The sequence below is a fragment of the Macaca thibetana genome, chromosome 19 (assembly GCF_024542745.1).
Source record: "Macaca thibetana thibetana isolate TM-01 chromosome 19, ASM2454274v1, whole genome shotgun sequence".
In the NCBI taxonomy this organism is placed as follows: domain Eukaryota; kingdom Metazoa; phylum Chordata; class Mammalia; order Primates; family Cercopithecidae; genus Macaca; species Macaca thibetana.
In genome coordinates this window covers 22,256,419-22,277,519 of record NC_065596.1, presented here as the reverse complement: position 1 = coordinate 22,277,519, position 21,101 = coordinate 22,256,419, and the positions used below count along the sequence as shown (strand labels likewise).

General features: G+C 55.2%; 1 protein-coding gene across 1 annotated transcript in view; it reads right to left on the bottom strand.

Annotated features, from left to right (window-relative positions):
• BTBD2 (BTB domain containing 2) overlaps positions 1 to 18,300 on the bottom strand; it is a 30,967-nt gene extending 12,667 nt beyond the window's left edge. The window contains exon 1 of the mRNA XM_050770440.1: positions 17,906 to 18,300. Coding sequence (XP_050626397.1) covers positions 17,906 to 18,300 — 395 coding nt within the window. The remainder of the gene's footprint in view (positions 1 to 17,905) is intronic.
• Between the last annotated feature and the right edge of the window lie 2,801 nt (positions 18,301 to 21,101).

The following is a 21,101-nucleotide window of genomic DNA, read 5'->3' as shown; positions in this document are numbered from 1 at the left end:
ACAGACGCAGGGACTGGAGCGATGGGGCTACAGGCCAAGGACATCTGGAGCCCCCAGAAGCTGGGTGGGGCAAGAGGATCCTCCCTTGAGCCTCCAGAGGGAGCACTGCCCTGGGACGCCTTGATCTATGATCCTGGGCTCCAGGACTAGCAGAGGATGAACCCACTGAGTTTGACCCCCAGTGTGTGGGCATTGGGACTACCACCCGCCCGTCTGCCCTCCTGGCTGCATCCTCGGCGGCCCAGGCCTCAGGGCCCTGCGCCACCATCACCCACAGCCGGTGACCCAGGACAAACGCTTCCCTCCCACATGATGTTCCAGAAATAGAGTACCTGTGCGTGGGACTTCTCTTTCTTGATTTAAAAATGCATCTTGGTCTCCTGTGGGGAAAACCTTTGAGGAGGGTTCAAAAGCAGAAAGCAGGAGGCACTAAAGTGGGCCCGGCATGCACAGATGGGAATCAGGGAGCCCCCCTGACATGGGCGGGTCCCCAGGCAGCTCTGCCGGCCTCCAAGGCAGGGGCTCCTCCAACACCGAGCCCCTCCCTGGAAACACCCCCATGGGCCTTCCAACCCCCGGGCACCGCGACTGCCTCCTCTGCCCACTGTGAGCACCCAGCCCCACTCCTGGCCCGGTCGGCCCCATGTCATGTATCTGTAACCCCTTCCCCTTTCAAACAAATTGAGAACACACGGCCACACAAAAACACATCCACAATTGCTCACAGCAGCATGATTCCCAGCTCCGAGCAGGGGAAACAACCAGTGTCCATCGACAGACACGGCGCAGCCACCCACGCGCTGGAACACGACCCAGCCACAAACAGAAACGAGGCTCTGATGCAGGACCTGACACAGATGCACCTTGAGAATGTCACGCTCTATGAGAGACACCAGGCAGAGAAGGACAAATCCTTGTGATCCACTCCTAGGAGGTGCCCAGAGTCCTCAGATTCAGAGAGGCAGAACGCAGGATGGGGGACGAGTGTGGTGGCTCATGCTTGTCATCCCAGCACTTTGGGAGGCTGAGACGGGCAGATCACCTAAGATCAGGAGTTCGAGACGAGCCTGGCCAACATGGTGAAACCCCATTTCTACTAAAAATACAAAAATTAGCCAGGGCCAGGCGCGGTGGCTCACACCTGTAATCCTAGCACTTTGGGAGGCCGAGGCGGGCGGATCACGAGGTCAGGAGATCAAGACCATCCTGGCTAACACGGTGAAATCCCATCTCTAATAAAAATACACAAAATCAGCCGAGTGTAGTGATGGGTGCCTGTAGTCCCAGCTACTCAGGAGGCTGAGGCAGGAGAATGGCATGAACTTGGGAGGTGGAGCTTGCAGTGAGCCAAGATCGCGCCACTGCACTCCAGCCTGGGCGACAGAGTGAGACTCTGTCTCAAAAAAAAAAAAAAGAAAAAAATTAGCCGGGTGTGGTGGTGGATACCTGTAGTCCCAGCTACTCAGGAGGCTGAGGCAGGAGAATCACTTAGAACCCAGGAGGTGCCAGGCACGGTGGCTCACGCCTGTAATCCCAGCACTTTGGGAGGCCGGGGCAGGTGGCTCACAAGGTCAGGAGATCGAGACCATCCTGGCTAATATGGTGAAACCCCATCTTTACTAAAAATACAAAAACTTAGCCGGGTGTGGTGGCACCCATAATCTCAGATACTCAGGAGGCTGAGGCACAAGAATAGCTTGAACCGTGGAGGCAGAGGCTGCAGTGAGCTGAGATCATGCCACTGCACTGCAGCCTGGACTATAAGAGTGAGACTCTGTCTCAAAAAAAAAATAAACAAACCCAGGAGGCAAAGGTGGCAGTGAGCCGAGATCTGCACTCAAGCCTGGACAGCAAGAGTGGAACTCCAGGCCGGGCGCGGTGGCTCACGCCTGTAATCCCAGCACTTTGGGAGGCCGAGGCGGGCGGATCACAAGGTCAGGAGATCGAGACCACGGTGAAACCCCGTCTCTACTAAAAATACAAAAAAATTAGCCGGGCGCGGTTGTGGGCGCCTGTAGTCCCAGCTACTCGGGAGGCTGAGGCAGGAGAATGGCATGAACCCGGGAGGCGGAGCTTGCAGTGAGCCGAGATCGCGCCACTGCACTCCAGCCTGGGCTGGGCAACAGAGCGAGACTCCGTCTCAAAAAAAAAAAAAAAAAAAAAAAAAGAGTGGAACTCCATCTCAAAAAGAAAAGAAAACAGGTTAAAGACCGAAAGAACTGCATGGTGCACAAAGGGCCAATGATTCCGTGATTTAATCTACGCAATGAAACCTCCATGAAGAGCCCTAAACCACAGAGCTCAGAGCTTCCAAGCTGGTGATTTTGTCCACGTGCCATGAGGGTGGCCGCCCCGAGCCCACAGGACACAGGTGTGGGTGGATACCCTCTGGACCTGTGAACCTCTTCGTCTGGCTGCAAGATGTCCTTGTTGTTTTTGTTTTGTTTTGTTTTGGTTTTTGCTTTTTTTGAGAGGGAGTCTCGCTCTGCCGCCCAGGCTGGAGTGCAATGGCCGGATCTCAGCTCACTGCAAGCTCCGCCTCCCGGGTTCACGCCATTCTCCTGCCTCAGCCTCCCGAGTAGCTGGGACTACAGGCGCCCGCCACCTCGCCCGGCTAGTTTTTTTTTGTATTTTTAGTAGAGACGGGGTTTCACTGTGTTAGCCAGGATGGTCTCGATCTCCTGACCTCATGATCTGCCCGTCTCGGCCTCCCAAAGTGCTGGGATTACAGGCTTGAGCCACGGCGCCCAGCCAGTTTTTATTTTTTTTAGACAGAGTCTCCCTCCGTCGCTCAAGCTGGAGTGCAGTGGCACGATCTCAGCTCACTGCAACCTCCGCCTCCCGAGTTCCAGTGAGTCTCCTGCATCAGCCTCTTGAGTAGCTGGGATTACAGGTGCCCGCCATCCCGCCTGGCTAATTTTTGTATTTCTAGTAGAGATTGGATTTCACCATGTTGGGCAGGCTGGTCTCGAACTCCTGACCTAGTAATCCACCCTCCTCGGCCTCCCAAAGTGCTGGGATTACAGGCATGAGCCACCGCACCTGGCCATTTATTTATTTATTTATTTATTTATTTATTTATTTATTTATTATTATTTTTTTGAGATGGAGCCTCCCTCTGTCACCCAGGCTGGAGTGCAGTGGCGTGATCTCGACTCACTGTAACCTCCACCTCCCGAGTTCCAGTGAGTCTCCTGCATCAGCCTCCCGAGTAGCTGGGATTCCAGGCGCCTGCCACCCCACCTGGCTAATTTTTGTATTTTTAGTAGAGACAGGGTTTCACCACGTTGGCCAGGATGGTCTCGAACTCCTGACGTCAGATGATCCGCCTGCCTCTGCCTCCCAAAGTGCTGGGATTACAGGTGTGAGCCACTGCGCCTGGAAGAAATGTCCTCTATTAAATCTTTATTTCATTTTTATTTTTAGTTTTTACAAATGTGGTCTCACTCTGTCACCCAGGCTGGAATGCAGTGGCACGATCATAGCTCACTGCAGCTTCAACCTCCTGGGCTCAAGCAATTCTCCCACCTCAGCCTCCCAGTAGTTGGGAGCACACACAAGCCACAAAGCCCAGCTAATTGTTAACTGTTTTATACAGACAGGGACTCGCTATGTTGCCCAGGTTGGCCTCAAAACGCCTGGGCTCAAGCGATCCTCCCAGTTCCGTCGCCCAAAGCGCTGCGATTATGGGCAAACTGGTAACTCTATTTCTCGAAGTTCTGTGAGCTATTATGGCTAATTATCAAGCTCAAGGACAGAGCTGTGGGACTCCTGATTTTAGTCAGGGAGAAGCGTGGGTCACCTGGGGACCCGCCCCTGCAACAGGCATCTGACGTGGGTGGCATGGGGCTCAGCTGAGCACCTGTGGGGTCTGTGCCCACTCTGGGTGGTGAGTGTGAGGGATCGTCTCAATTTAAGTAGGATGCCCAGTTTGTGTCCACAAGAATGAAGAAATCACGTGCTGTGGAAAACCCACACACTTGGTGCCAGAAGCACTGTGAGAAGTAAAAACAGATTTTCCTTTACACCCAAAGAGAAACCATGAGAGCCAAGGCGGGGCGCGGTGGCTCATGCCTGTAATCCCAGCACTTTGGGAGACCAAGGCGGGCGGATCACGAGGTCAGGAGATCGAGACCATCTTGGCTAACACGGTGAAACCCCGTCTCTACTAAAAATATTACAAATTAGCCAGGCGTGGTGGCGGGTGCCTGTAGTCCCAGCTACTCGGGAGGCTGAGACAGGAGAATGGCAGGAACCCGGGAGGTGGAGGTGGCAGTGAGCCGAGATTGCGCCACTGCACTCCAGCCTGGGCAACAGAGCGAGACTCCGTCTCAAAAAAGAAGAGAAACCATGAAACCACGAGAGCCGAAGTGGCTACATCAACATCAGAAGAAAGACACCACTTTGTTTGGGAGACCAAGACAGGAGGATCGCTTGAGCCCAAGAGCTGGAGACCAGACTGGGCCATGCAGCAAGACTCCACCTTGCCTTTTTTTCTACAAAAAGTTTAAAAATTAGCCACACATAGGCCGGGTGCAGGAGCTCACCCCTGTAATCCCAGCACTTTGGGAAGCCGAGGGAGGCAGATCACAAGGTCAGGAGTTCAAGACTAGCCTGGCCAACATGGTGAAACCCCATCTCTACTAAAAAAATGCAAAAATTAGCCAGGTACAGTGGCGCGTGCCTGTAGTCCCAGCTACTCAGGAGGCTGAGGCAGGAGAATGGCGTGAACCCGGGAGGTGGAGGTTGCAGTGAGCTGAGATCATGCCACTGCACTCCAGCCTGGGCGACAGGGCAAGACTCTGTCTCAAAAAACAAAAGGTTAGGCGCAGTGGTTCACACCTGTAATCCCAGTACTTTGGGAGGCCAAGGTGGGCGATCACATGAGGTTGGGAGTTCAAGACCAGCCTGACCAACATGGAGAAATCCCATCTCTACTAAAAACACAAAGTTAGCCAGGTGTGGTGATGCGCGCCTGTAATCCCAGCTACTCGGGAGGCTGAGGCAGGAGAATCGCTTGAACCTGGGAGGCGGAGGGTGTGGTGAGTAGAGATCCCACCACTGCACTCCAGCCTGGGCAACGAGAGCGAAACTCCGTCAGAAAAAAAAAAAAAAAAGAGAAAGAAAGAAAAAAAAGAAAAATGAAGAAAGAAAGAAAGGAAGGGAGAGAGGGAAAGAAAAGAAAGAAAGAAAAGAGAGACAGAGAGAGAGAGACACGAATCTCTGGACCCCAAAATCACTAAGCCAAAGGGAAAAGGGAAAAATCAAGCTGGGAACCGCTTAGGGCAAACCGGCCTCCCGTTCTATTCCTTAAAACGACAGTCACCAAGATGAAAAGGCTACATACCTCCCTCCCAATTTGTCCACAAGCAAATTCCGTGTGGACAAGGGACAGAGAGAACTCAGCCATCCCTCTGCTCAGAGGGAAATGCATCACTTCCTTTGGAAAGGCTCATCAGAAACTCAAAACGACGCAATAGTCTCTCTCACCTATGACCGGAAGCCCCCTCCCTGTTAAGAGTTTCCCCGCTTTCTGGACCGAACCAATGTGCATCTTACATATACTGACTGATGTCTCATGTCCCCCTAACACGTTTAAAAGCAACCTGTGCCCCGACCACCTTGGTAACATACCGTCAGGACCTCCTGAGGCTGTCACGGGCACGCGTCCTTCATGTTGGCAAAATGAACTGTGTTTTTTTTTTTTTTTGGAGACGGAGTTTCTGCTCTTGTCGCCCAGGCTGGAGTGCAATGGCGCGATCTCGGGTCACCACAAAATCTGCCTCCCGGGTGCAAGCGATTCTCCTGCCTCAGCCTCCCAAGTAGCTGGGATTATAGGCATGTGCCACCACGCCTGGCTAATTTTGTATTTTTAGTAGAGATGGGGTTTCTCTATGTTGTTCAGGCTCGTCTCAAACTCCTGACCTCAGGTGATCCACCTGCCTCGGCCTCCCAAAGTGCTGGGAATACAGGCGTGAGCCACCGTGCCCAGCCAGGCAAAATAAACTTTCTAAATTGACTTCAGACCTGTCTCAAATATTTAGGGTTCACATAACAAACTTTCACATATACCCCCTGAATCTAAAATAAAATAAGGCCAGGAGTCGTGGCTCATGCCTGTAATCCCAGCACTTCGGGAGACTGAGGCAGGAGGATTACTTGAGCCCAGGAGTTTGATGAGACGAGCCTCAGCAAAATAGAAAGACCCCATCTCTACAAAAAAAGTGATTCTCCTGCCTCAGCCACCCGAGCAGCTGGGATAACAGGCATGCACCACCACACCTGGTTATTTTTTGTGTTTTTAGTAGAGATAGGGTTTCGTCATGTTGCCTAGGCTGGTCTTGATCTCCTGACCTCAAGTGAGCCACCCGCCTCGGCCTCCCAAAGTGCTGGGATTACAGGCATGAGCCACTGCGCCTGGCCTAAAGGAATTCTTTTTTTTTTTTTTTTTTTTTTTTTTTTTTTGAGACGGAGTCTCGCTCTGTCGCCCGGGCTGGAGTGCAGTGGCCGGATCCCAGTTCACTGCAAGCTCCGCCTCCCGGGTTTACGCCATTCTCCTGCCTCAGCCTCCCGAATAGCTGGGACTACAGGCGCCCGCCACCTCGCCCGGCTAGTTTTTTGTATTTTTTTTTTAGTAGAGACGGGGTTTCACCGTGTTAGCCAGGATGGTCTCGATCTCCTGACCTCGTGATCCGCCCGCCTCGGCCTCCCAGAGTGCTGGGATTACAGGCTTGAGGAATTCTTTTGACTGTCAAATTCCATCGAATCTGTGGGCCGCGGTTGGTTTGTGCACTCACCGGCTGATCTGCGGGATTTCCGGTTTTGAGCTACTGTGAATCGTGCCACCCTGAGCACTCATGCACGAGGCTGTGTGAGGCCCTAGATTCCCTTTCTCTTGCATAAAAGCCTTGGAGTGGAATGACCCTGACGTTTAACATTTTCTTTTTTGAGAAGGGGTCTCACTCTGTCACCCAGGCTGGACTGCAGTGGTGTGATCACAGCTCACTGCAGGCTTGACTTCCTGGGCTTAAGAGATCCTCCTACTCCAGCCTCCTGAGTACCTGAGACTGGGGCGTGCACCTCCATGCCTGGCTAATTTTTAAAATTATTATTATTATTTTTTTTAGATGGAGTCTTGCTCTGTCACCCAGGCTGGAGTGCGGTGGTGCGATGTCGGTTCACGGCAAGCTCCGCCTCCCAGGTTCACGCCATTCTCCTGCCTCAGCCTCCCATGCAGCTGGGACTACAGGCGCCCGCCACCACACCCGGCTAATTTTTTGGATTTTTTTAGTAGAGATGGGGTTTCACCGTGTTAGCCAGGATGGTCTTGATCTCCTGACCTCGTGATCTGCCCGTCTCGGACTCCCAAAGTGCTGGGAATACAGGTGTGAGCCACTGCGCCCGGCCCTTAAAATTAATTGTTAGCCAGGTGCATGAGGTCAGGAGTTCGAGACCAGCCTGACCAATATAATGAAAGCCCGTCTCTACTAAAAATACCAAACTTGGTCGGGCGAGGTGGCTCACGCCTGTAATCCCAGTGCTTTGGGAGGCCGAGTTGGGAGGATCACCTCAACACACAAGTTCAAGACCAGCCTGGGCAACATAGCAAGACCCCATCTCTACTAAACATAAAAAAATTAGCTGAGCATGGTGGTGCATGTCTGTAGTCCCAGCTACTTGGGAGGCTAAGGTGGGAGGACTGCTTGAGTCCAGGAGCTGGAGGATGCAGTGAGCTATGATCGAGCCACTGCACTCCAGTGTGGGTGACAGAGTGAGACCCTGTCTCTAAAAAAAAATTTTTTTAATTTAAAGGCCGGGCGCGGTGGCTCACGCCTGTAATCCCAGCACTTTGGGAGGCTGAGGCGGGCGGATCACAAGGTCAGGAGATCGAGACCATCCTGGCTAACATGGTGAAACCCCGTCTCTACTAAAAATACAAAAAATTAGCCGGGCGAGGTGGCGGGCACCTGTAGTCCCAGCTACTCGGGAGTTTGAGGCAGGAGAATGGCGTGAACTCGGGAGGCGGAGCTTGCAGTGAGCCAAGATCGTGCCACTGCACTCCAGCCTGGGCGACAGAGTGAGACTCCATCTCAAAAAAAAAAAAAATTTTTTTTTTTAATCTAAGAGTCCAAGGAGTCAATACTAGCCATACATGGCTATTTAAATCTAAATCCAAATTCAGCTGAATTCAGTATTCAACTCCTGGGTCACGCTGTCCACATCTGTAGTCCTTACTGGCCACATGAGTGTCTAGTATTGGACAGCTCAGATCCAAACCATCCCGTTACTACAGGATACTCTACTGCAGAGCACAAGACCACAGAATCCACAGAGAAACTGTTAAACCTAACAAGGCTTCAGGAAGAAATAGTTCAAAGCAGATAAAAGTAAACATGCCGGCTACTCAGGAGGCTGAGGCAGGAGAATGGCGTGAACCCGGGAGGCGGAGCTTGTAGTGAGCTGAGATCGCGTCACTGCACTCCAGCCTGGCGACAGAGCGAGACTCCGTCTCAAAAAAAAAAAAAAAAAAGGCAAAAATCTACAGCTTTCAGGCTGGGCACAGTGGCTCATACCTGATACCCCAGCACTTTGGGAGACTGAGGTGTGTAGATCACGAGGTCAGGAGTTCGAGACCAGCTTGGCCAACATAGTGAAACCCCATCTCTACTAAAAATACAAAAAAATCAGCCTAGTATGCCGGCGGGCGCCTGTAATCCCAGCTACTCAGGAGGCTGAAGTAAGGGAATCTCTTGAACCCAGGAGCTGGAGGTTACAGTGAGCCAAGATCCCACCACTGAGCTGTAAAACACCTAAATCAAAACCTTAACATGTAATTTATGTCTTTAGAAAGACCAATCTCCTTGATAAATTCCTTTATCACTTGACGAACTGATTCTCAAGACCATCAGGCACCATCAGGCCAGGGGCTGGTAAACTATGGCCCTTAGAGTGAATCTGACCCACCACTTGCTTTTTGTAAATGTTGTTTTTTTTTTTTTTTTTTTTGAGACAGAGTTTTCACTTTTGTTAACCAGGCTGGAGTGCACTGGCATTATCTCAGCTCACTGCAACCTCCTCCTCCCAGATTCAAGCGATTCTCCTGCCTCAGCCTCCTGAGTAGCTGGGATTACGAGTGCCCACCACCACGCCCAGCTAATTTTTTTATTTTTTATTTTTTTGAGACACAGTCTCACTCTATCACCCAGGCTGGATTGCAGTGGCGCAATCTCAGCTCGCTGCAACCTCTGCTGCCCAGGTTCAAGTAATTCTCCTGCCTCAGCCTCCCACATAGCTGGGATTACAGGCGCCCGCCACCACGCCCGACTAATTTTTGTTTTTTTTTGTAGAGACGGGGTTTTATCATTTTGGCCAGGCTGGTCTTGAACTACTGACCTCATGATCCACCTGCCTCAACCTCCCAAAGTGCTGGGATTACAGGCGTGAGCCACCGTGCCTGGCCAATTTTTGTATTTTTAGTAGAGATGGGGTATCACCATGTTGGCCAGGCTGGTCTTGAACTCCTGACCTGAGGTGATCCTCCCACCTCGGCCTCCCAAAGTGCCAGGATTACAGGTGTGAGCCACCGCACTGGGCCAATAAAGTTTTATTAGAATATGGCTATACTTGCTCATTTACATGTTGTTGATTTATGGCTTTCTGTCCTGCAGAATTAAGTAGTTGCAACTGAGACAGTATCGCCTGCCAGAAATATTTACTCTCTGACTCCTCACGTGAACTTGCCGGCACCTGGGTCTTTTACCTGTTTTGGTTTCGTTTTACATTGGCAAGGTCTCACTATGGTGCCCACACTGGTAGCAAACTCTTGGCTTCAAAAGATCTTCCCACCTCAGGCCGGGCGCAGTGGCTCACACCTGTAATCCCAGTACTTTGGGAGGCCGAGGATAGCCTGAGGTCAGGAGTTCGACACCAGCCCAGCCAACACAGTGAAACCCCGTCTCTAAAAATACAAAAATTAGCCGGCGTGGTGGCGGGTGCCTGTAATTCCAGCTATTCAGGAGGCTGAGGCAGGAGAACTGCTGGAACCCGGGAGGCAGAGCTTTGCAGTGAGTTGAGATCGCATCACTGCACTCCAGCCTGGGCGACACAGTGAGACTCCGTCTCAAAAATAGTAATAGGCCGGGCGCGGTGGCTCAAGCCTGTAATCCCAGCACTTTGGGAGGCTGAGGCGGGCGGATCACGAGGTCAGGAGATTGAGACCATCCTGGCTAACACGGTGAAACCCTGTCTCTACTAAAAAATACAAAAAACTAGCCGGGCGAGGTGGCGGCGCCTGTAGTCCCAGCTACTCGGGAGGCTGAGGCAGGAGAATGGCGTGAACCCGGGAGGCGGAGCTTGCAGTGAGCTGAGATCCGGCCACTGCACTCCAGCCCGGGCGACACAGCGAGACTCTGTCTCAAAAAATAATAATAATAATAATAATAATAATAAAACACAGAATATAAGTTTCACAAGGAAGGAGATGTTCTTCTGTCACATTCACCTCCTGTAGCCAGCATTGTATTTCAATGAGTATCTGTACGGTGGACAGATGGTTGGATGTGGGTGACTGATTCTAGAAGAGTAAATGTGTCAGACCAGCTGAGAAACTATTTTTTTTTTTTGAGACGGAGTTTTACTCTTGTTGCCCAGGCTGGAGTGCAGTGGCGCGATCTCGGCTCACCACAACCTCTGCTTCCCAGATTCAAGTGATTCTCCTGCCTCAGCCTCCCGAGTAGCTGGGATGCCAGGCGCCCACCACCACGCCTGGTTAATTTTGTATTTTTAGTAGAGACAGGGTTTCACCATGTTGGCTGGGCTGGTCTCAAACTCCTGACCTCAGGTGATCCGCGCCCGGTATTTTTTTTTTTTTTAGGCGGAGTCTCGCTCTCTTGCCCAGGCTGGAGTGCAGTGGTGCGACCTCAGCTCACCACAACCTCCACCTCCCAGGTTTAAGCGATTCTCCTGCCTCAGTCTCCCGAGTAGCAGGCGCACACCACCATGCCTGGGTAATTTTTGTATTTTTACTACAGACAGAGTTTCACTGTGTTGGCCAAGCTGGTCTCGAACTCCTGACCTCAGGTGATCCACCCACCTCGGCCTCCCAAAGTGCTGGGATTACAGGCGTGAGCCACTGTGCCCGGATTTATTTTATTTTATTTTTAGAGACAGAGTCTCACTCTATCGCCCAGGCTGGAGTGCAGTGGTGGGATCATGGCTCACTGCAGCGGCGACCTCCCAGGCTAAGGTGATCCTCCTACCTGAGCCTCCTAAGTAGCAGGGACCACAGGCGCACACCACCATGTTCAAGTAATGAGGTCTCGCTATATTGGCCAGGTTGGTCTTGAACTCCCGGGGTCAAGTGATCCCGTCACCTCAGCCTCCCAAAGTGCCGGGATGACAGATGTGAGCCACTGCACTCAGCCTGAAAAGTCTTCACAAAGAATAAAGTTGGGAAGAATTTGGTGAGCAGTTCTCAAAACATACCGTGAAGCAGCCATCATCAAACGTGTTATGGGAATAAGGATTCACAACGCAGTCAGTGAAACAGGAGACCCCAGAACGCACTGTTCTACCTTTTTTTTTTTTTCCAAGACAGAGTCTCGCTCTGTCGCCGAGGCTGGAGTGCAATGGTGCAATCTTGGCTCACTGCAACCTCCACCTCCCGGGTTCAAACGATTCTCCGGCCTCAGCCTCCCTGAGTAGCTGGGACTACAGGTGCCCACCACCACGCCCGGCTAATTTTTGTGTATGTGGTTTTTTTTTTCTTTTTAAAGACAGAGTCTTGCTCTGTCGCCCAGGCTGGAGGTTCAAGCAATTCTCCTGCCTCAGCCTCCCGAGTAGCTGGGATTACAGGTGCCCACCATCACGCCAGGCTAATTTTTTGTATTTTTAGTAGAAACGGGGTTTCACCATGTTGGCCAGGCTGGTCTCGAACTCCCGACCTCGTGATCTGCCTGACTCGGCCTCCCAACGTGCTGGGATAATAGGCGTGATCCACCGTGCCCAGCCAGACTGTCCTACATCTAGACCTCACTACATTGATGACAGTTCCGTGATACAGTGAATAAAGATATTTTAGGCTTGGTGCAGTGGCTCATGCCTGTAATCTCAGCACTTTGGGAGGCCAAGGTGGGTGGATCACCTGAGCTCAGGAGTTCACCACCAGCCTGGGCAACAAGACAGAAATACTGTTTCTACTAAAAATACAAAAATTAGCCAGGCGTAGTGGGACGCACCTATAATCCTAGCTACTCAGGAGGCTGCGACAGGAGAATCACTTGAGCCAGGAAGCTGAAGGCTGCGGCATGCGGAGATCACACCACTGTATTCCAGCCTGGACAACAGAGCAAGATTCTGTCTCAAAAAAAAAAAAAGCGGGTGGGGGAGGCCAGGTGCAGTGGCTCATGCTTCCACTCCCAGCACTTTGGGAGGCTGGGGTGGGTGGATCACTTAAGGTCAGGAGTTCGAGACCAGCCTGGCCAACATGGCAAAACCCCGTCTCTATTAAAAATACAAAAATTGGCCAGGCGCGGTGGCTCACGCCTGTAATCTGAGCACTCTGGGAGGCCAAGGCAGGCGGATCACAAGGTCAGGGGATCGAGAACATCCTGGTTAACACGGTGAAACCCCATCTCTACTAAAAAAATACAAAAAATTAGCCGGGCGTGGTGGTGGGCACCTGTAGTCCCAGCTACTCAGGAGGCTGAGGCACCAGAATCACTTGAGTCCAGGAGGCATAGATCACAGTGAACTGAGATCTCGCCACTGCACTCCAGCCTGGGTGACAGGGTGAGAGTCGATCTCAAAAAAAAAGAAAAACAAGGTATTTTAGATACTAACTTCATGGGACCGGCCGATGTGTACATCTACCAAAGTGCAACCCTGGAGATCTTCAGTCCTCCCTTGGAGCCCCACGAGAGAATGAGATGTTTAACCCCCCCAGATCATTCAATGCACAATCATTGCATGCCTACTGTGTACCAGGCTCCAACGCGGTGAGATGGGACGGGTGCTCATCTAGGACCGGGGAACAGCCTAGAAGCCACGTGCAACCCTGGCCTCCTCCCCAGCACAAATGCCAACCCCTGTGCTACGGTCCCAGACACTGGGGCCACCGCCAAGGCCTGCTCCCAGCCTCCTCTCTGCCATGTCTCAGCTCACCCTGCACCCCAGCCCGGGACCACGCCCAAGTCCAGGGCACCTGCTCTCCCCACAGCCGGCAAGGCCCCGGCCCCTCTCCGCTCATCATTAAACTCCAGGCTTTATTCCAGCACCCCCAGTTCTTCCCGACGTACCCCCAGTTTTTTTTTTCTTTTTTTTTTTTTTTTTGAGACGGAGTCTCGCTCTGTCGCCCAGGCTGGAGTGCAGTGGCGCGATCTCGGCTCACTGCAAGCTCCGCCTCCCGGGTTCACGCCATTCTCCTGCCTCAGCCTCCCGAGTAGCTGGGACTACAGGCGCCCACAACCGCTCCCGGCTAATTTTTTGTATTTTTAGTAGAGACGGGGTTTCACCGTGGTCTCGATCTCCTGACCTTGTGATCCGCCCGCCTCGGCCTCCCAAAGTGCTGGGATTACAGGCGTAAGCCACCGCGCCCGGCCTAGTTTTTTTTTTTTTCAAGACGGAGTCTTGCCCTGTCACCCAGGCGCAATCTCGGCTCACTGCAATTTCTGCCTTCCAGATTCAAGCGTTTCTCCTGCCTCAGCCTCCTAGTAGCTGGGATTACAGGTGGGTACCACCACGCCCGGCTAATATTTGTATTTTTAGTAGAGACAGGGTTTTGCCATGTTGGCCAGTCTGGTCTCAAACTCCTAACCTCAGGTGTCCACCTGCCTCGGCCTCCCAAAGTGCTGGGATTACAGGCGTGAGCCACTGCGCCCGGCCTCAACTGCTGTTTTCTATCTGCTGTGTGGCCTGTGGCTGTCAGCACTGCATCGGGTCCGTTTGTTCCCACAGCCCTGGGACAGACGTGTCTGAGTGACCCCGTTTCACAGGCATGGAAACTGAGGCACAAGGCACTTGGGACGCGCTGCTCTGCAGACCTCTCAGCCCTAGGTGCCGCAAACACATCCAAGCCAGTACTTGTCCCTCCTGAGCCTGTCCTGGCTTGTGATACTTCAGCCAGAAGTCTGGGGACCCCCGCTGCAGCCCCCCAAGCCCTCACCTGCCAAGCTGCCTCCTCTCCTGGCCACAGGAACTCGCTTCCTCCAAAGAGGACCTGCATCCTCTACCCCTCATTTCTGCCATCCCCACCGAGCCCCCCCGCTGTCTCCCGCCTAGAGTCTGCAGCTGCTGCTTTCCAGCCTCACTCCTGGGCCCCTCCATGGCGCATTTCACCCTCAACGCGGATCTGGTCATGCTGGGCCACAGGGCTTCCCTCACTCCTCCTGCTCCGGCCTTGCCATGGCTCCCACTTGCCCAGCTCCTCTGGGCTCTGGGCCTTCCATCCCTGAGCCAGGGGCACGGCATTCCCCGTCAACATCACTTGCTCAGGGGGTCGTTCTGGACCAGGTCAGTGCCCCCTCTCCGTTTTCAGCCCTCCTGAAATGCTCAGGAAATACAGATGACCTTTCAACAAGGCGGTTTTGAACTGCACGAGTCCACTGATACATGAATGTTTCCAATATAGGTTGCCCCAAGGGTGCCGGCCTCTCCTGCCTCGCCTTCCACCTCTGCCACCCCCGAGACAGAGAGACCCGCCCTCCTACTCCTCCTCCTCAGCCCTCAACATGAACACAAGGACAGAGGCCTTCATGATGGTCACTTCCACTGTGCGAACAGCAAACAGGTTTTCTCCTTTCACTTTTTTTTTTTCCTTTTTTTTGAGACAGAGTCTCGCTCTTGTCACCCAGGCTGGAGTGCAATGGCGCAGTCTTGGCTCACTGCAACCTCTGCCTCCCAGGTTCAAGTCACTCTCCTGCCTCAGCCTTCCGAGTAGCTGGGATTACAGGTGCACACCACCACGCCCGGCTAATTTTTTGTATTTTTAGTAGAGACGGGGTTTCACCGTGTTGGCCAGGATGGTCTCGAACTCCTGACCTCATGATTCACCTGCCTCGGCCTCCCAAAGTGCTGGGATTACAGGCGTGAGCCACCGCGCCCAGCCTGTCCTTTATTTTTTTGAGATGGAGTGTCACTGTGTCGCCTGGGCTGGAGTACAGCGGCGCAATCTCTGTTCCCTGCAACCGCTGCCTCCTGGGTTCACGAGATTCTCCTGCCTCAGCCTCCTGAGTAGCTGGGATTACAGACGTGCGCCACCATGCCCGGTTAATTTTTGTATTTTTGTGGAGACAGGGATTCACTGTGTTGGCCAGGCTGGTCTCAATCTCCTGACCTCAGGTGATCCACCTGCCTCAGCCTCCCAAAGTGCTGGGATTCCAGGCGTGACCCCCACGCCTGGTCCCTTAGGCTTTTCTGAGTATATTTTCTGGTCTCCAGCCTCCGTTATTGTGAGAACAGGAAGCGGGTGTGCACAGACTAGGTGTCCTCACAAGGCCTCCGGTCGGTGAGAAGCCGTTCCTAGTTAAGTTCCTAGCTAAGTTTGTGGGAGTCAAAAGTTGTACTCAGATTTGAGCTGAGTGAAGGTCCACACCCCTAACCCCACGTCGAGGGTCCGCTGTTCCAGGCCCGCCCACCTTACCTCGCTGCCATCTCCCGCTGGGCCTCACTGCCCTCTCCTGAGCCCCCCAGGGGCAGACCCCTGGCCTACTTTTCTCCAAGGGGTCCTTGTCCTGCCTCCATCCTCCCCACTTTGCAACCGAGCCAGCAGTCCCTCAAGTGCAATCGCGTACATGTCCCAAGGTCAGCCGGCGCTCAAGGGGCCCCACCTGCCCCCTCAAACAGAAAGCCTGGGGTTCTCCAACCTGCTGTGGGGTGAGTTCCAGCTGCAACCAACCCGCCCCTCCCCAAAGAGCATGAAGACCACACAGGCGGAGGGGGCAAACCCACCGCCCCCCACTCCAAGCTAGGGGAGGCCCAGCAGCTAAGGACGACAGAGACAGGGACAGCGACAGGGACGGCACGCGCCACAGGAGGTCCCGGAACCATCCAGGGGCAGGAGCCCGCCAGAAGACACCCAGCTGCCCATAAACACCCAGGAAGAAGCCAGATCAGGTTAACAAAAGCACCCGAAGGTCAGAAGGGAGGGCAGGACCCAACCCCTCCAGGCCCCGCAACAACAAAACCCAGCCCCTGCCTCCCCCCCAGCCAATGAGGGGCAGGGTAAGAGGGACCCGGGAGTGGGGGGAACCTGGGGCCTGGGGCCAGTGCCTGGCACACTGGCAGAGACCGATACTGGACCAAACCCGCTTCTTTCCCAGAAAGGAGGCCTGGGGGCTGGGGAGGGAGGGACCCCGGAGCTGGGGGTCTCTGGGTTGGAAGGGCTGAAAGGTGGGAGTCTGGGCGGGGGTCTAGGGTGGTGGCCTGGTGGCAGGGAGTCATAGGATGTGGCACAGGCGGTGGCAGGGCCCAGGGTCAGGAGCCTGGCAGTGGTGGAGCTGGAGGCGAGTGGTCACTGAAGTGGGAGGCGGCACAGCCCAGGGGTCTCTGGCTGAGGTGGAGGTCTGGGGCTGAGTAGCTATGGGCAGTAGTCTACAATCTGGACTGAAGGGCAGGCAGGGGTATCCCTGGAGGGGAGCGGCATGGTTTGAGGGTCCCTGATTGAGATCATGTGCTGAGCCTGGGGGTCTCCGGTGGGGGTTAGTGGCTCTGGAGGCAGCGGGGATGACACAGGGAGGGAGCGGCCCAGGGGTCTTGGGGCACGGGGGTGCGGGTGGGAGTGACAGGGTCCCTGGATAGTGGGGGAAGAGGAAGGGGTCTTGGGGGTCATGGGTGGGGGTGGAGGAAATAGCAGGACCCCTGGAGGGAGGGGTCCTGGAGTTCTGGGGTCATAGGCTGGGGGTTACGGACTGAGGTGGTGAGGACTGGGGATGGTGGGGGTCTCAGGTGAGAGTGAAGGAGTCTCGCATCTTGGGATGCAGGCCCTAGGGACAGTGGGTTGGGGTCCTGGAATGGAGGAGCAGATGGGAGTACACGTCCCAGGGTTGGAGGGTCCCGGGGTGGTGGGTAGGGGTGCAGGGCCAGGGCATGGAGGGGACCCAGGAATGCAGGCCGAGTGGGGTCCAGGGATGGAGGAGCCCGGGGTGCAGGCAGGGGTTTCGGCCAGAGGTGGAGGGGCCAGGGGATCGGGAGGCAGAGGTGTCTGGGGACCTGAGGTGCAGGGAGGGGTCAGGTCCAGGGGTGGAGGGTCCTGGACATGGGGTATCCAGGGTCCTGGGGTGCAGGCTGGGTGGGGTTCAAGGATGGAGGGGCCCAGGGGTCCCAGGTGCAAGCCGAGTTGGAGGGTCCCAGGAACGGAGGGTCTCGGAGTGCAGGCTGGGTGGGTGCAGGGATGGAGGAGAGCAGGGGTCCCAGGGGTACAGGGCCTGGGGTCCCGGGGAACAGGCTGGGGGCACAAGCCAGGGGTGGAGGATCCAGGGAGTCCTAGGGAGGCAGGGGTGCAGAGGCCCAGAGTGCAGGCCTGGTGGGGTCTGGGGACAGAGAGGTGCAGGGTGGCAGGGACAGAGGGGTGCAGAGCCCAGGGAACTGGGTGGAGTCTGGGGATGGAGGGGTGCAGGCCGGGTCGGGTTCAGGGCCGGAGGGGTGCAGGGGTGCCAGGGACAGAGGGGTGCAGGGCGTTAGGTGCAGGCCGAGCTGGGTTCGGGGCCTGAGGCTGCAGGGGTGCAGCGGTCCCGCGGAGAGAGGGGTGCAGGGCCTTAGGTGCAGGGCCCGGGGACGGAGGGGTGCAGGAGTTCTGGGGCCGAAGGGGTGCAGGGGTCTCGGAAACACAGGGGTGCAGGGCCTCAGGTGCAGGGCCCGGGGAGCAGGCCGGGAGGGTCGGGGCCGGGGCTGGCGGGGTCGGGGCGCCCACCTGTGCGCGGGGATGCGCTGCGAGCTGAGCCCCTTGCCCACCAGGAAGTGCACGTCACACAGCACCTCGTTGTTGAAGAGGAAGGCGAAGCGCTCCTGCACGGTGGGCTTGCTGGCCTGCCAGTTGTACGCGGCCTCGCGCTGCAGCGCCGCCGCCCCCGGGCCCGCCGCCTCCTCCGCCCGCTCCGCGCCCGCGGCCTGCGCGTCTGTCCCGGGGCCCGGCGGGGCGGGCGGGGTCGGCCCGGGGGCGGCGGCGGCGGCGGCGGCCGCCGCCGCGTTGCCGGGGGCCGGGGCGGCGGCGGCGTTGGCGCTGGGCCCGGGGCTGCCCCCCACGCCCGGGCCGACCCCGACCCCCGGCGGGCAGGACGCGCGCCCGCCGCTCCCACCCGCCGCCATTTTGTCGCTGCGGCGCGGGCGGGGGAGGGGAGGAGGGAGGGAGGGAAGAGGAGGGAGGAGAGGAGGGAGGGAGGAGAGGAGGGAGGGAGGAGGAGGGAGGGAGGGGAAAGAAGGAGGGGGGAGGAGGGAGGAGAGGAGGGAGAGAAAGGGAAGGAGGAAGGAGAGGGGAGGAGAGAGAGGGGGAGGGGAGGAGGGAGGAGAGGAGGAAAGGAGGAGGGAAGGAGGGGAGGAGGGAGGGAGGAGGGAAGGAGGGGGCAGGAGGGAGGAGAGGAGGGAGGGGAAGGGAAGGAGGGAGGGAAGGAGGGAGGAAAGGGGAGGAGGGAGGGGAGGGGAATGGGGAGGGTGTTGCAGGGGAGGGGAGGGAGGGACAGAGAGGAGAGGGAAGAGGAGGAGGGGCCTGCAGAGGGGAGGGGCTGGTGAAAGACCCTCTTGCTCCACTCCCTAAGCATCCTCACCTGAAGCCCAGACTCCAGACCAAGGTCCAGAATTTGGGGTCCAGGGCCCGGACTCCAGACCGGGGATCCTAAACACTCGAGCACAGACCTCAGTGCGGGACCCCAGGCCTCGGACCTTGAATCCTAGATCCCAGACTCAACCCCAGACTTCAGACCCCAGCTTCTAGATCCCAGACCCCGGACCCAGGTGATGGGTCCGCCCCGTGGCACGGGCTCCACTGTACAGAGACATAGCCTGAGGCCGGGAAGCTGCTGATGAGCGGGCGGAGTGCAGGCCTCGTTCTCTCACACTCAGCAGACGCCCGGCACCCTCTCCAGGTCAGCGTGGACGGAGCTGGGACTTCCCCAAAACGCTTACTATATACATAACGTCAAGGTAGACAAGTGCCACAAAGATTGAGGAAGCAGGCTGGGCGCAGTGGCTCACGCCTGTAATCCCAGCACTTCAGGAGGCCGAGGCGGGTACATCACCTGAGGTCAGGAGTTCGAGACCAGCCTGGGCAACATGGCAAAACCCTATCTATACAAAAAATACAAAAATTAGCCAGGCAGGCGTGGTGGTTCACGACTGTAATCCCAGCACTTTGGGAGGCCGAGGCAGGAGGATCACGAGGTCAGGAGATCGAGACCATCCTGGCTAACACGGTGAAACCCTGTCTCTACTGAAAATACAAAAAATTAGCCGGGTGTGGTGGCAGGCGCCTGTAGTCCCAGCTACTTGGGAGGCTGAGGCAGGGGCGTGAACCTGAGAGGCGGAGCTTGCAATGAGCCGAGATCGTGCCACTGCACTACAGCCTGGGTGACAGAGCAAGACTCTGTCTCAAAAACAACAGAAAAAAAAAAATACGAAAATTAGCCAGGCGTGGTGGCCGGCACCTGTAATCCCAGCTACTTGGGAGGCTGAGGCAAGAGAATCACTTGAACCCGGGAAGCAGAGTTTGCAGTGAGCCAAGACCGTGCCAAAGAACAAAACGCTGTCTCAAAAAAAAAAAAAAAGGCCGGGCGCAGTACCTCATGCCTGTAATCTCAGCACTTTGGGAGGCCGAGGAGGGTGGATCATGAGGTCAGGAGATCGAGACCATCCTGGCTAACATGGTGAAACTCCATCTCTACTAAAAATACAAAAAATTAGCCAGGCGTGGTGGCGGGCGCCTGAAGTCCCAGGTACTCAGGAGGCTGAGACAGGAGAATGGCTTGAACCTGGGAGGTGGAGCTTGCAGTGAGCCGAGATCGTGCCACTGCACTCCAGCCTGGGCAACAGAGCGAGAGTCCATATCAAAAAAAAAAAAAAAAAAACAAAACTAGGTGTGGTGGTATGTACCTGTTGTCCCAGCTACTCAAGAGGCTGAGACAGGAGGAGCATCACTTGAGCCTGGAAGGTTGAGCTTTTGATGAGGTATGATTCCACCACTGCACTCCAGCCTGGGCAACAGAGCAAGATCCTGTCTCAAAAAAAAAAAAAAAGAAAATAGGGTATTAAGAAAACCCAAGTGATAATGCTATTTTCAGTTCTCCATGGTTGGGTGGTTGAGGTAGTTACAATTATTTTTTATTTATTTTTTATTTTTTATTTTTAGAGTTTCCCTCTATCGCCCAATCTGTAATGCAGTGACGTGATCTTGGCTCACTGCAACCTCAGCCTCTTGGTTCAAGCAATTCTCCTGCCTCAGCCTCCTGAGTAGCTGGGGTTACAGGTACCCGCCACCACGCCTGGCTAAGGCTAATTTTGTTTTGTTTTTGAGACGGAGTCTCGCTCTGTTGCCCAGGCTGGAGTGCAGTGGCACAATCTCGGCTCACTGTAAGCTCCGCCTCCCGGGTTCACGCCATTCTCTTGCCTCAGCCTCCTGAGTAGCTGGGACTTGCCCGCCACCACGTCCGACTAATTTTTTGTTTTTTTTTGTTTTGTTTTTTTTAGACGGAGTCTTGCTCTGTCGCCCAGGCTGGAGTGCAGTGGCGCGATCTCGGCTCACTGCAAGCTCCGCCTCCCGAGTTCACGCCATTCTCCTGCCTCAGCCTCCTGAGTAGCTGGGACTACAGGCGCCCACAACCGCGCCCGGCTAATTTTTTGTATTTTTAGTAGAGACGGGGTTTCACCGTGGTCTCGATCTCCTGACCTTGTGATCCGCCCGCCTCGGCCTCCCAAAGTGCTGGGATTACAGGCGTGAGCCACCGCGCCCGGCCATATTTTTAGGAGAGACAGGGTTTGCCTGTGTGGGCCAGGATGGTCTCAATCTCCTTACCTCAGGTGATCCGCCCACTTCGGTCTCCCAAAGTGCTGGGATTACAGGCGTGAGCCACCACGTCCAGCCAGCTACAATTGTTTTGAGTTATAATTTACAAGATCGT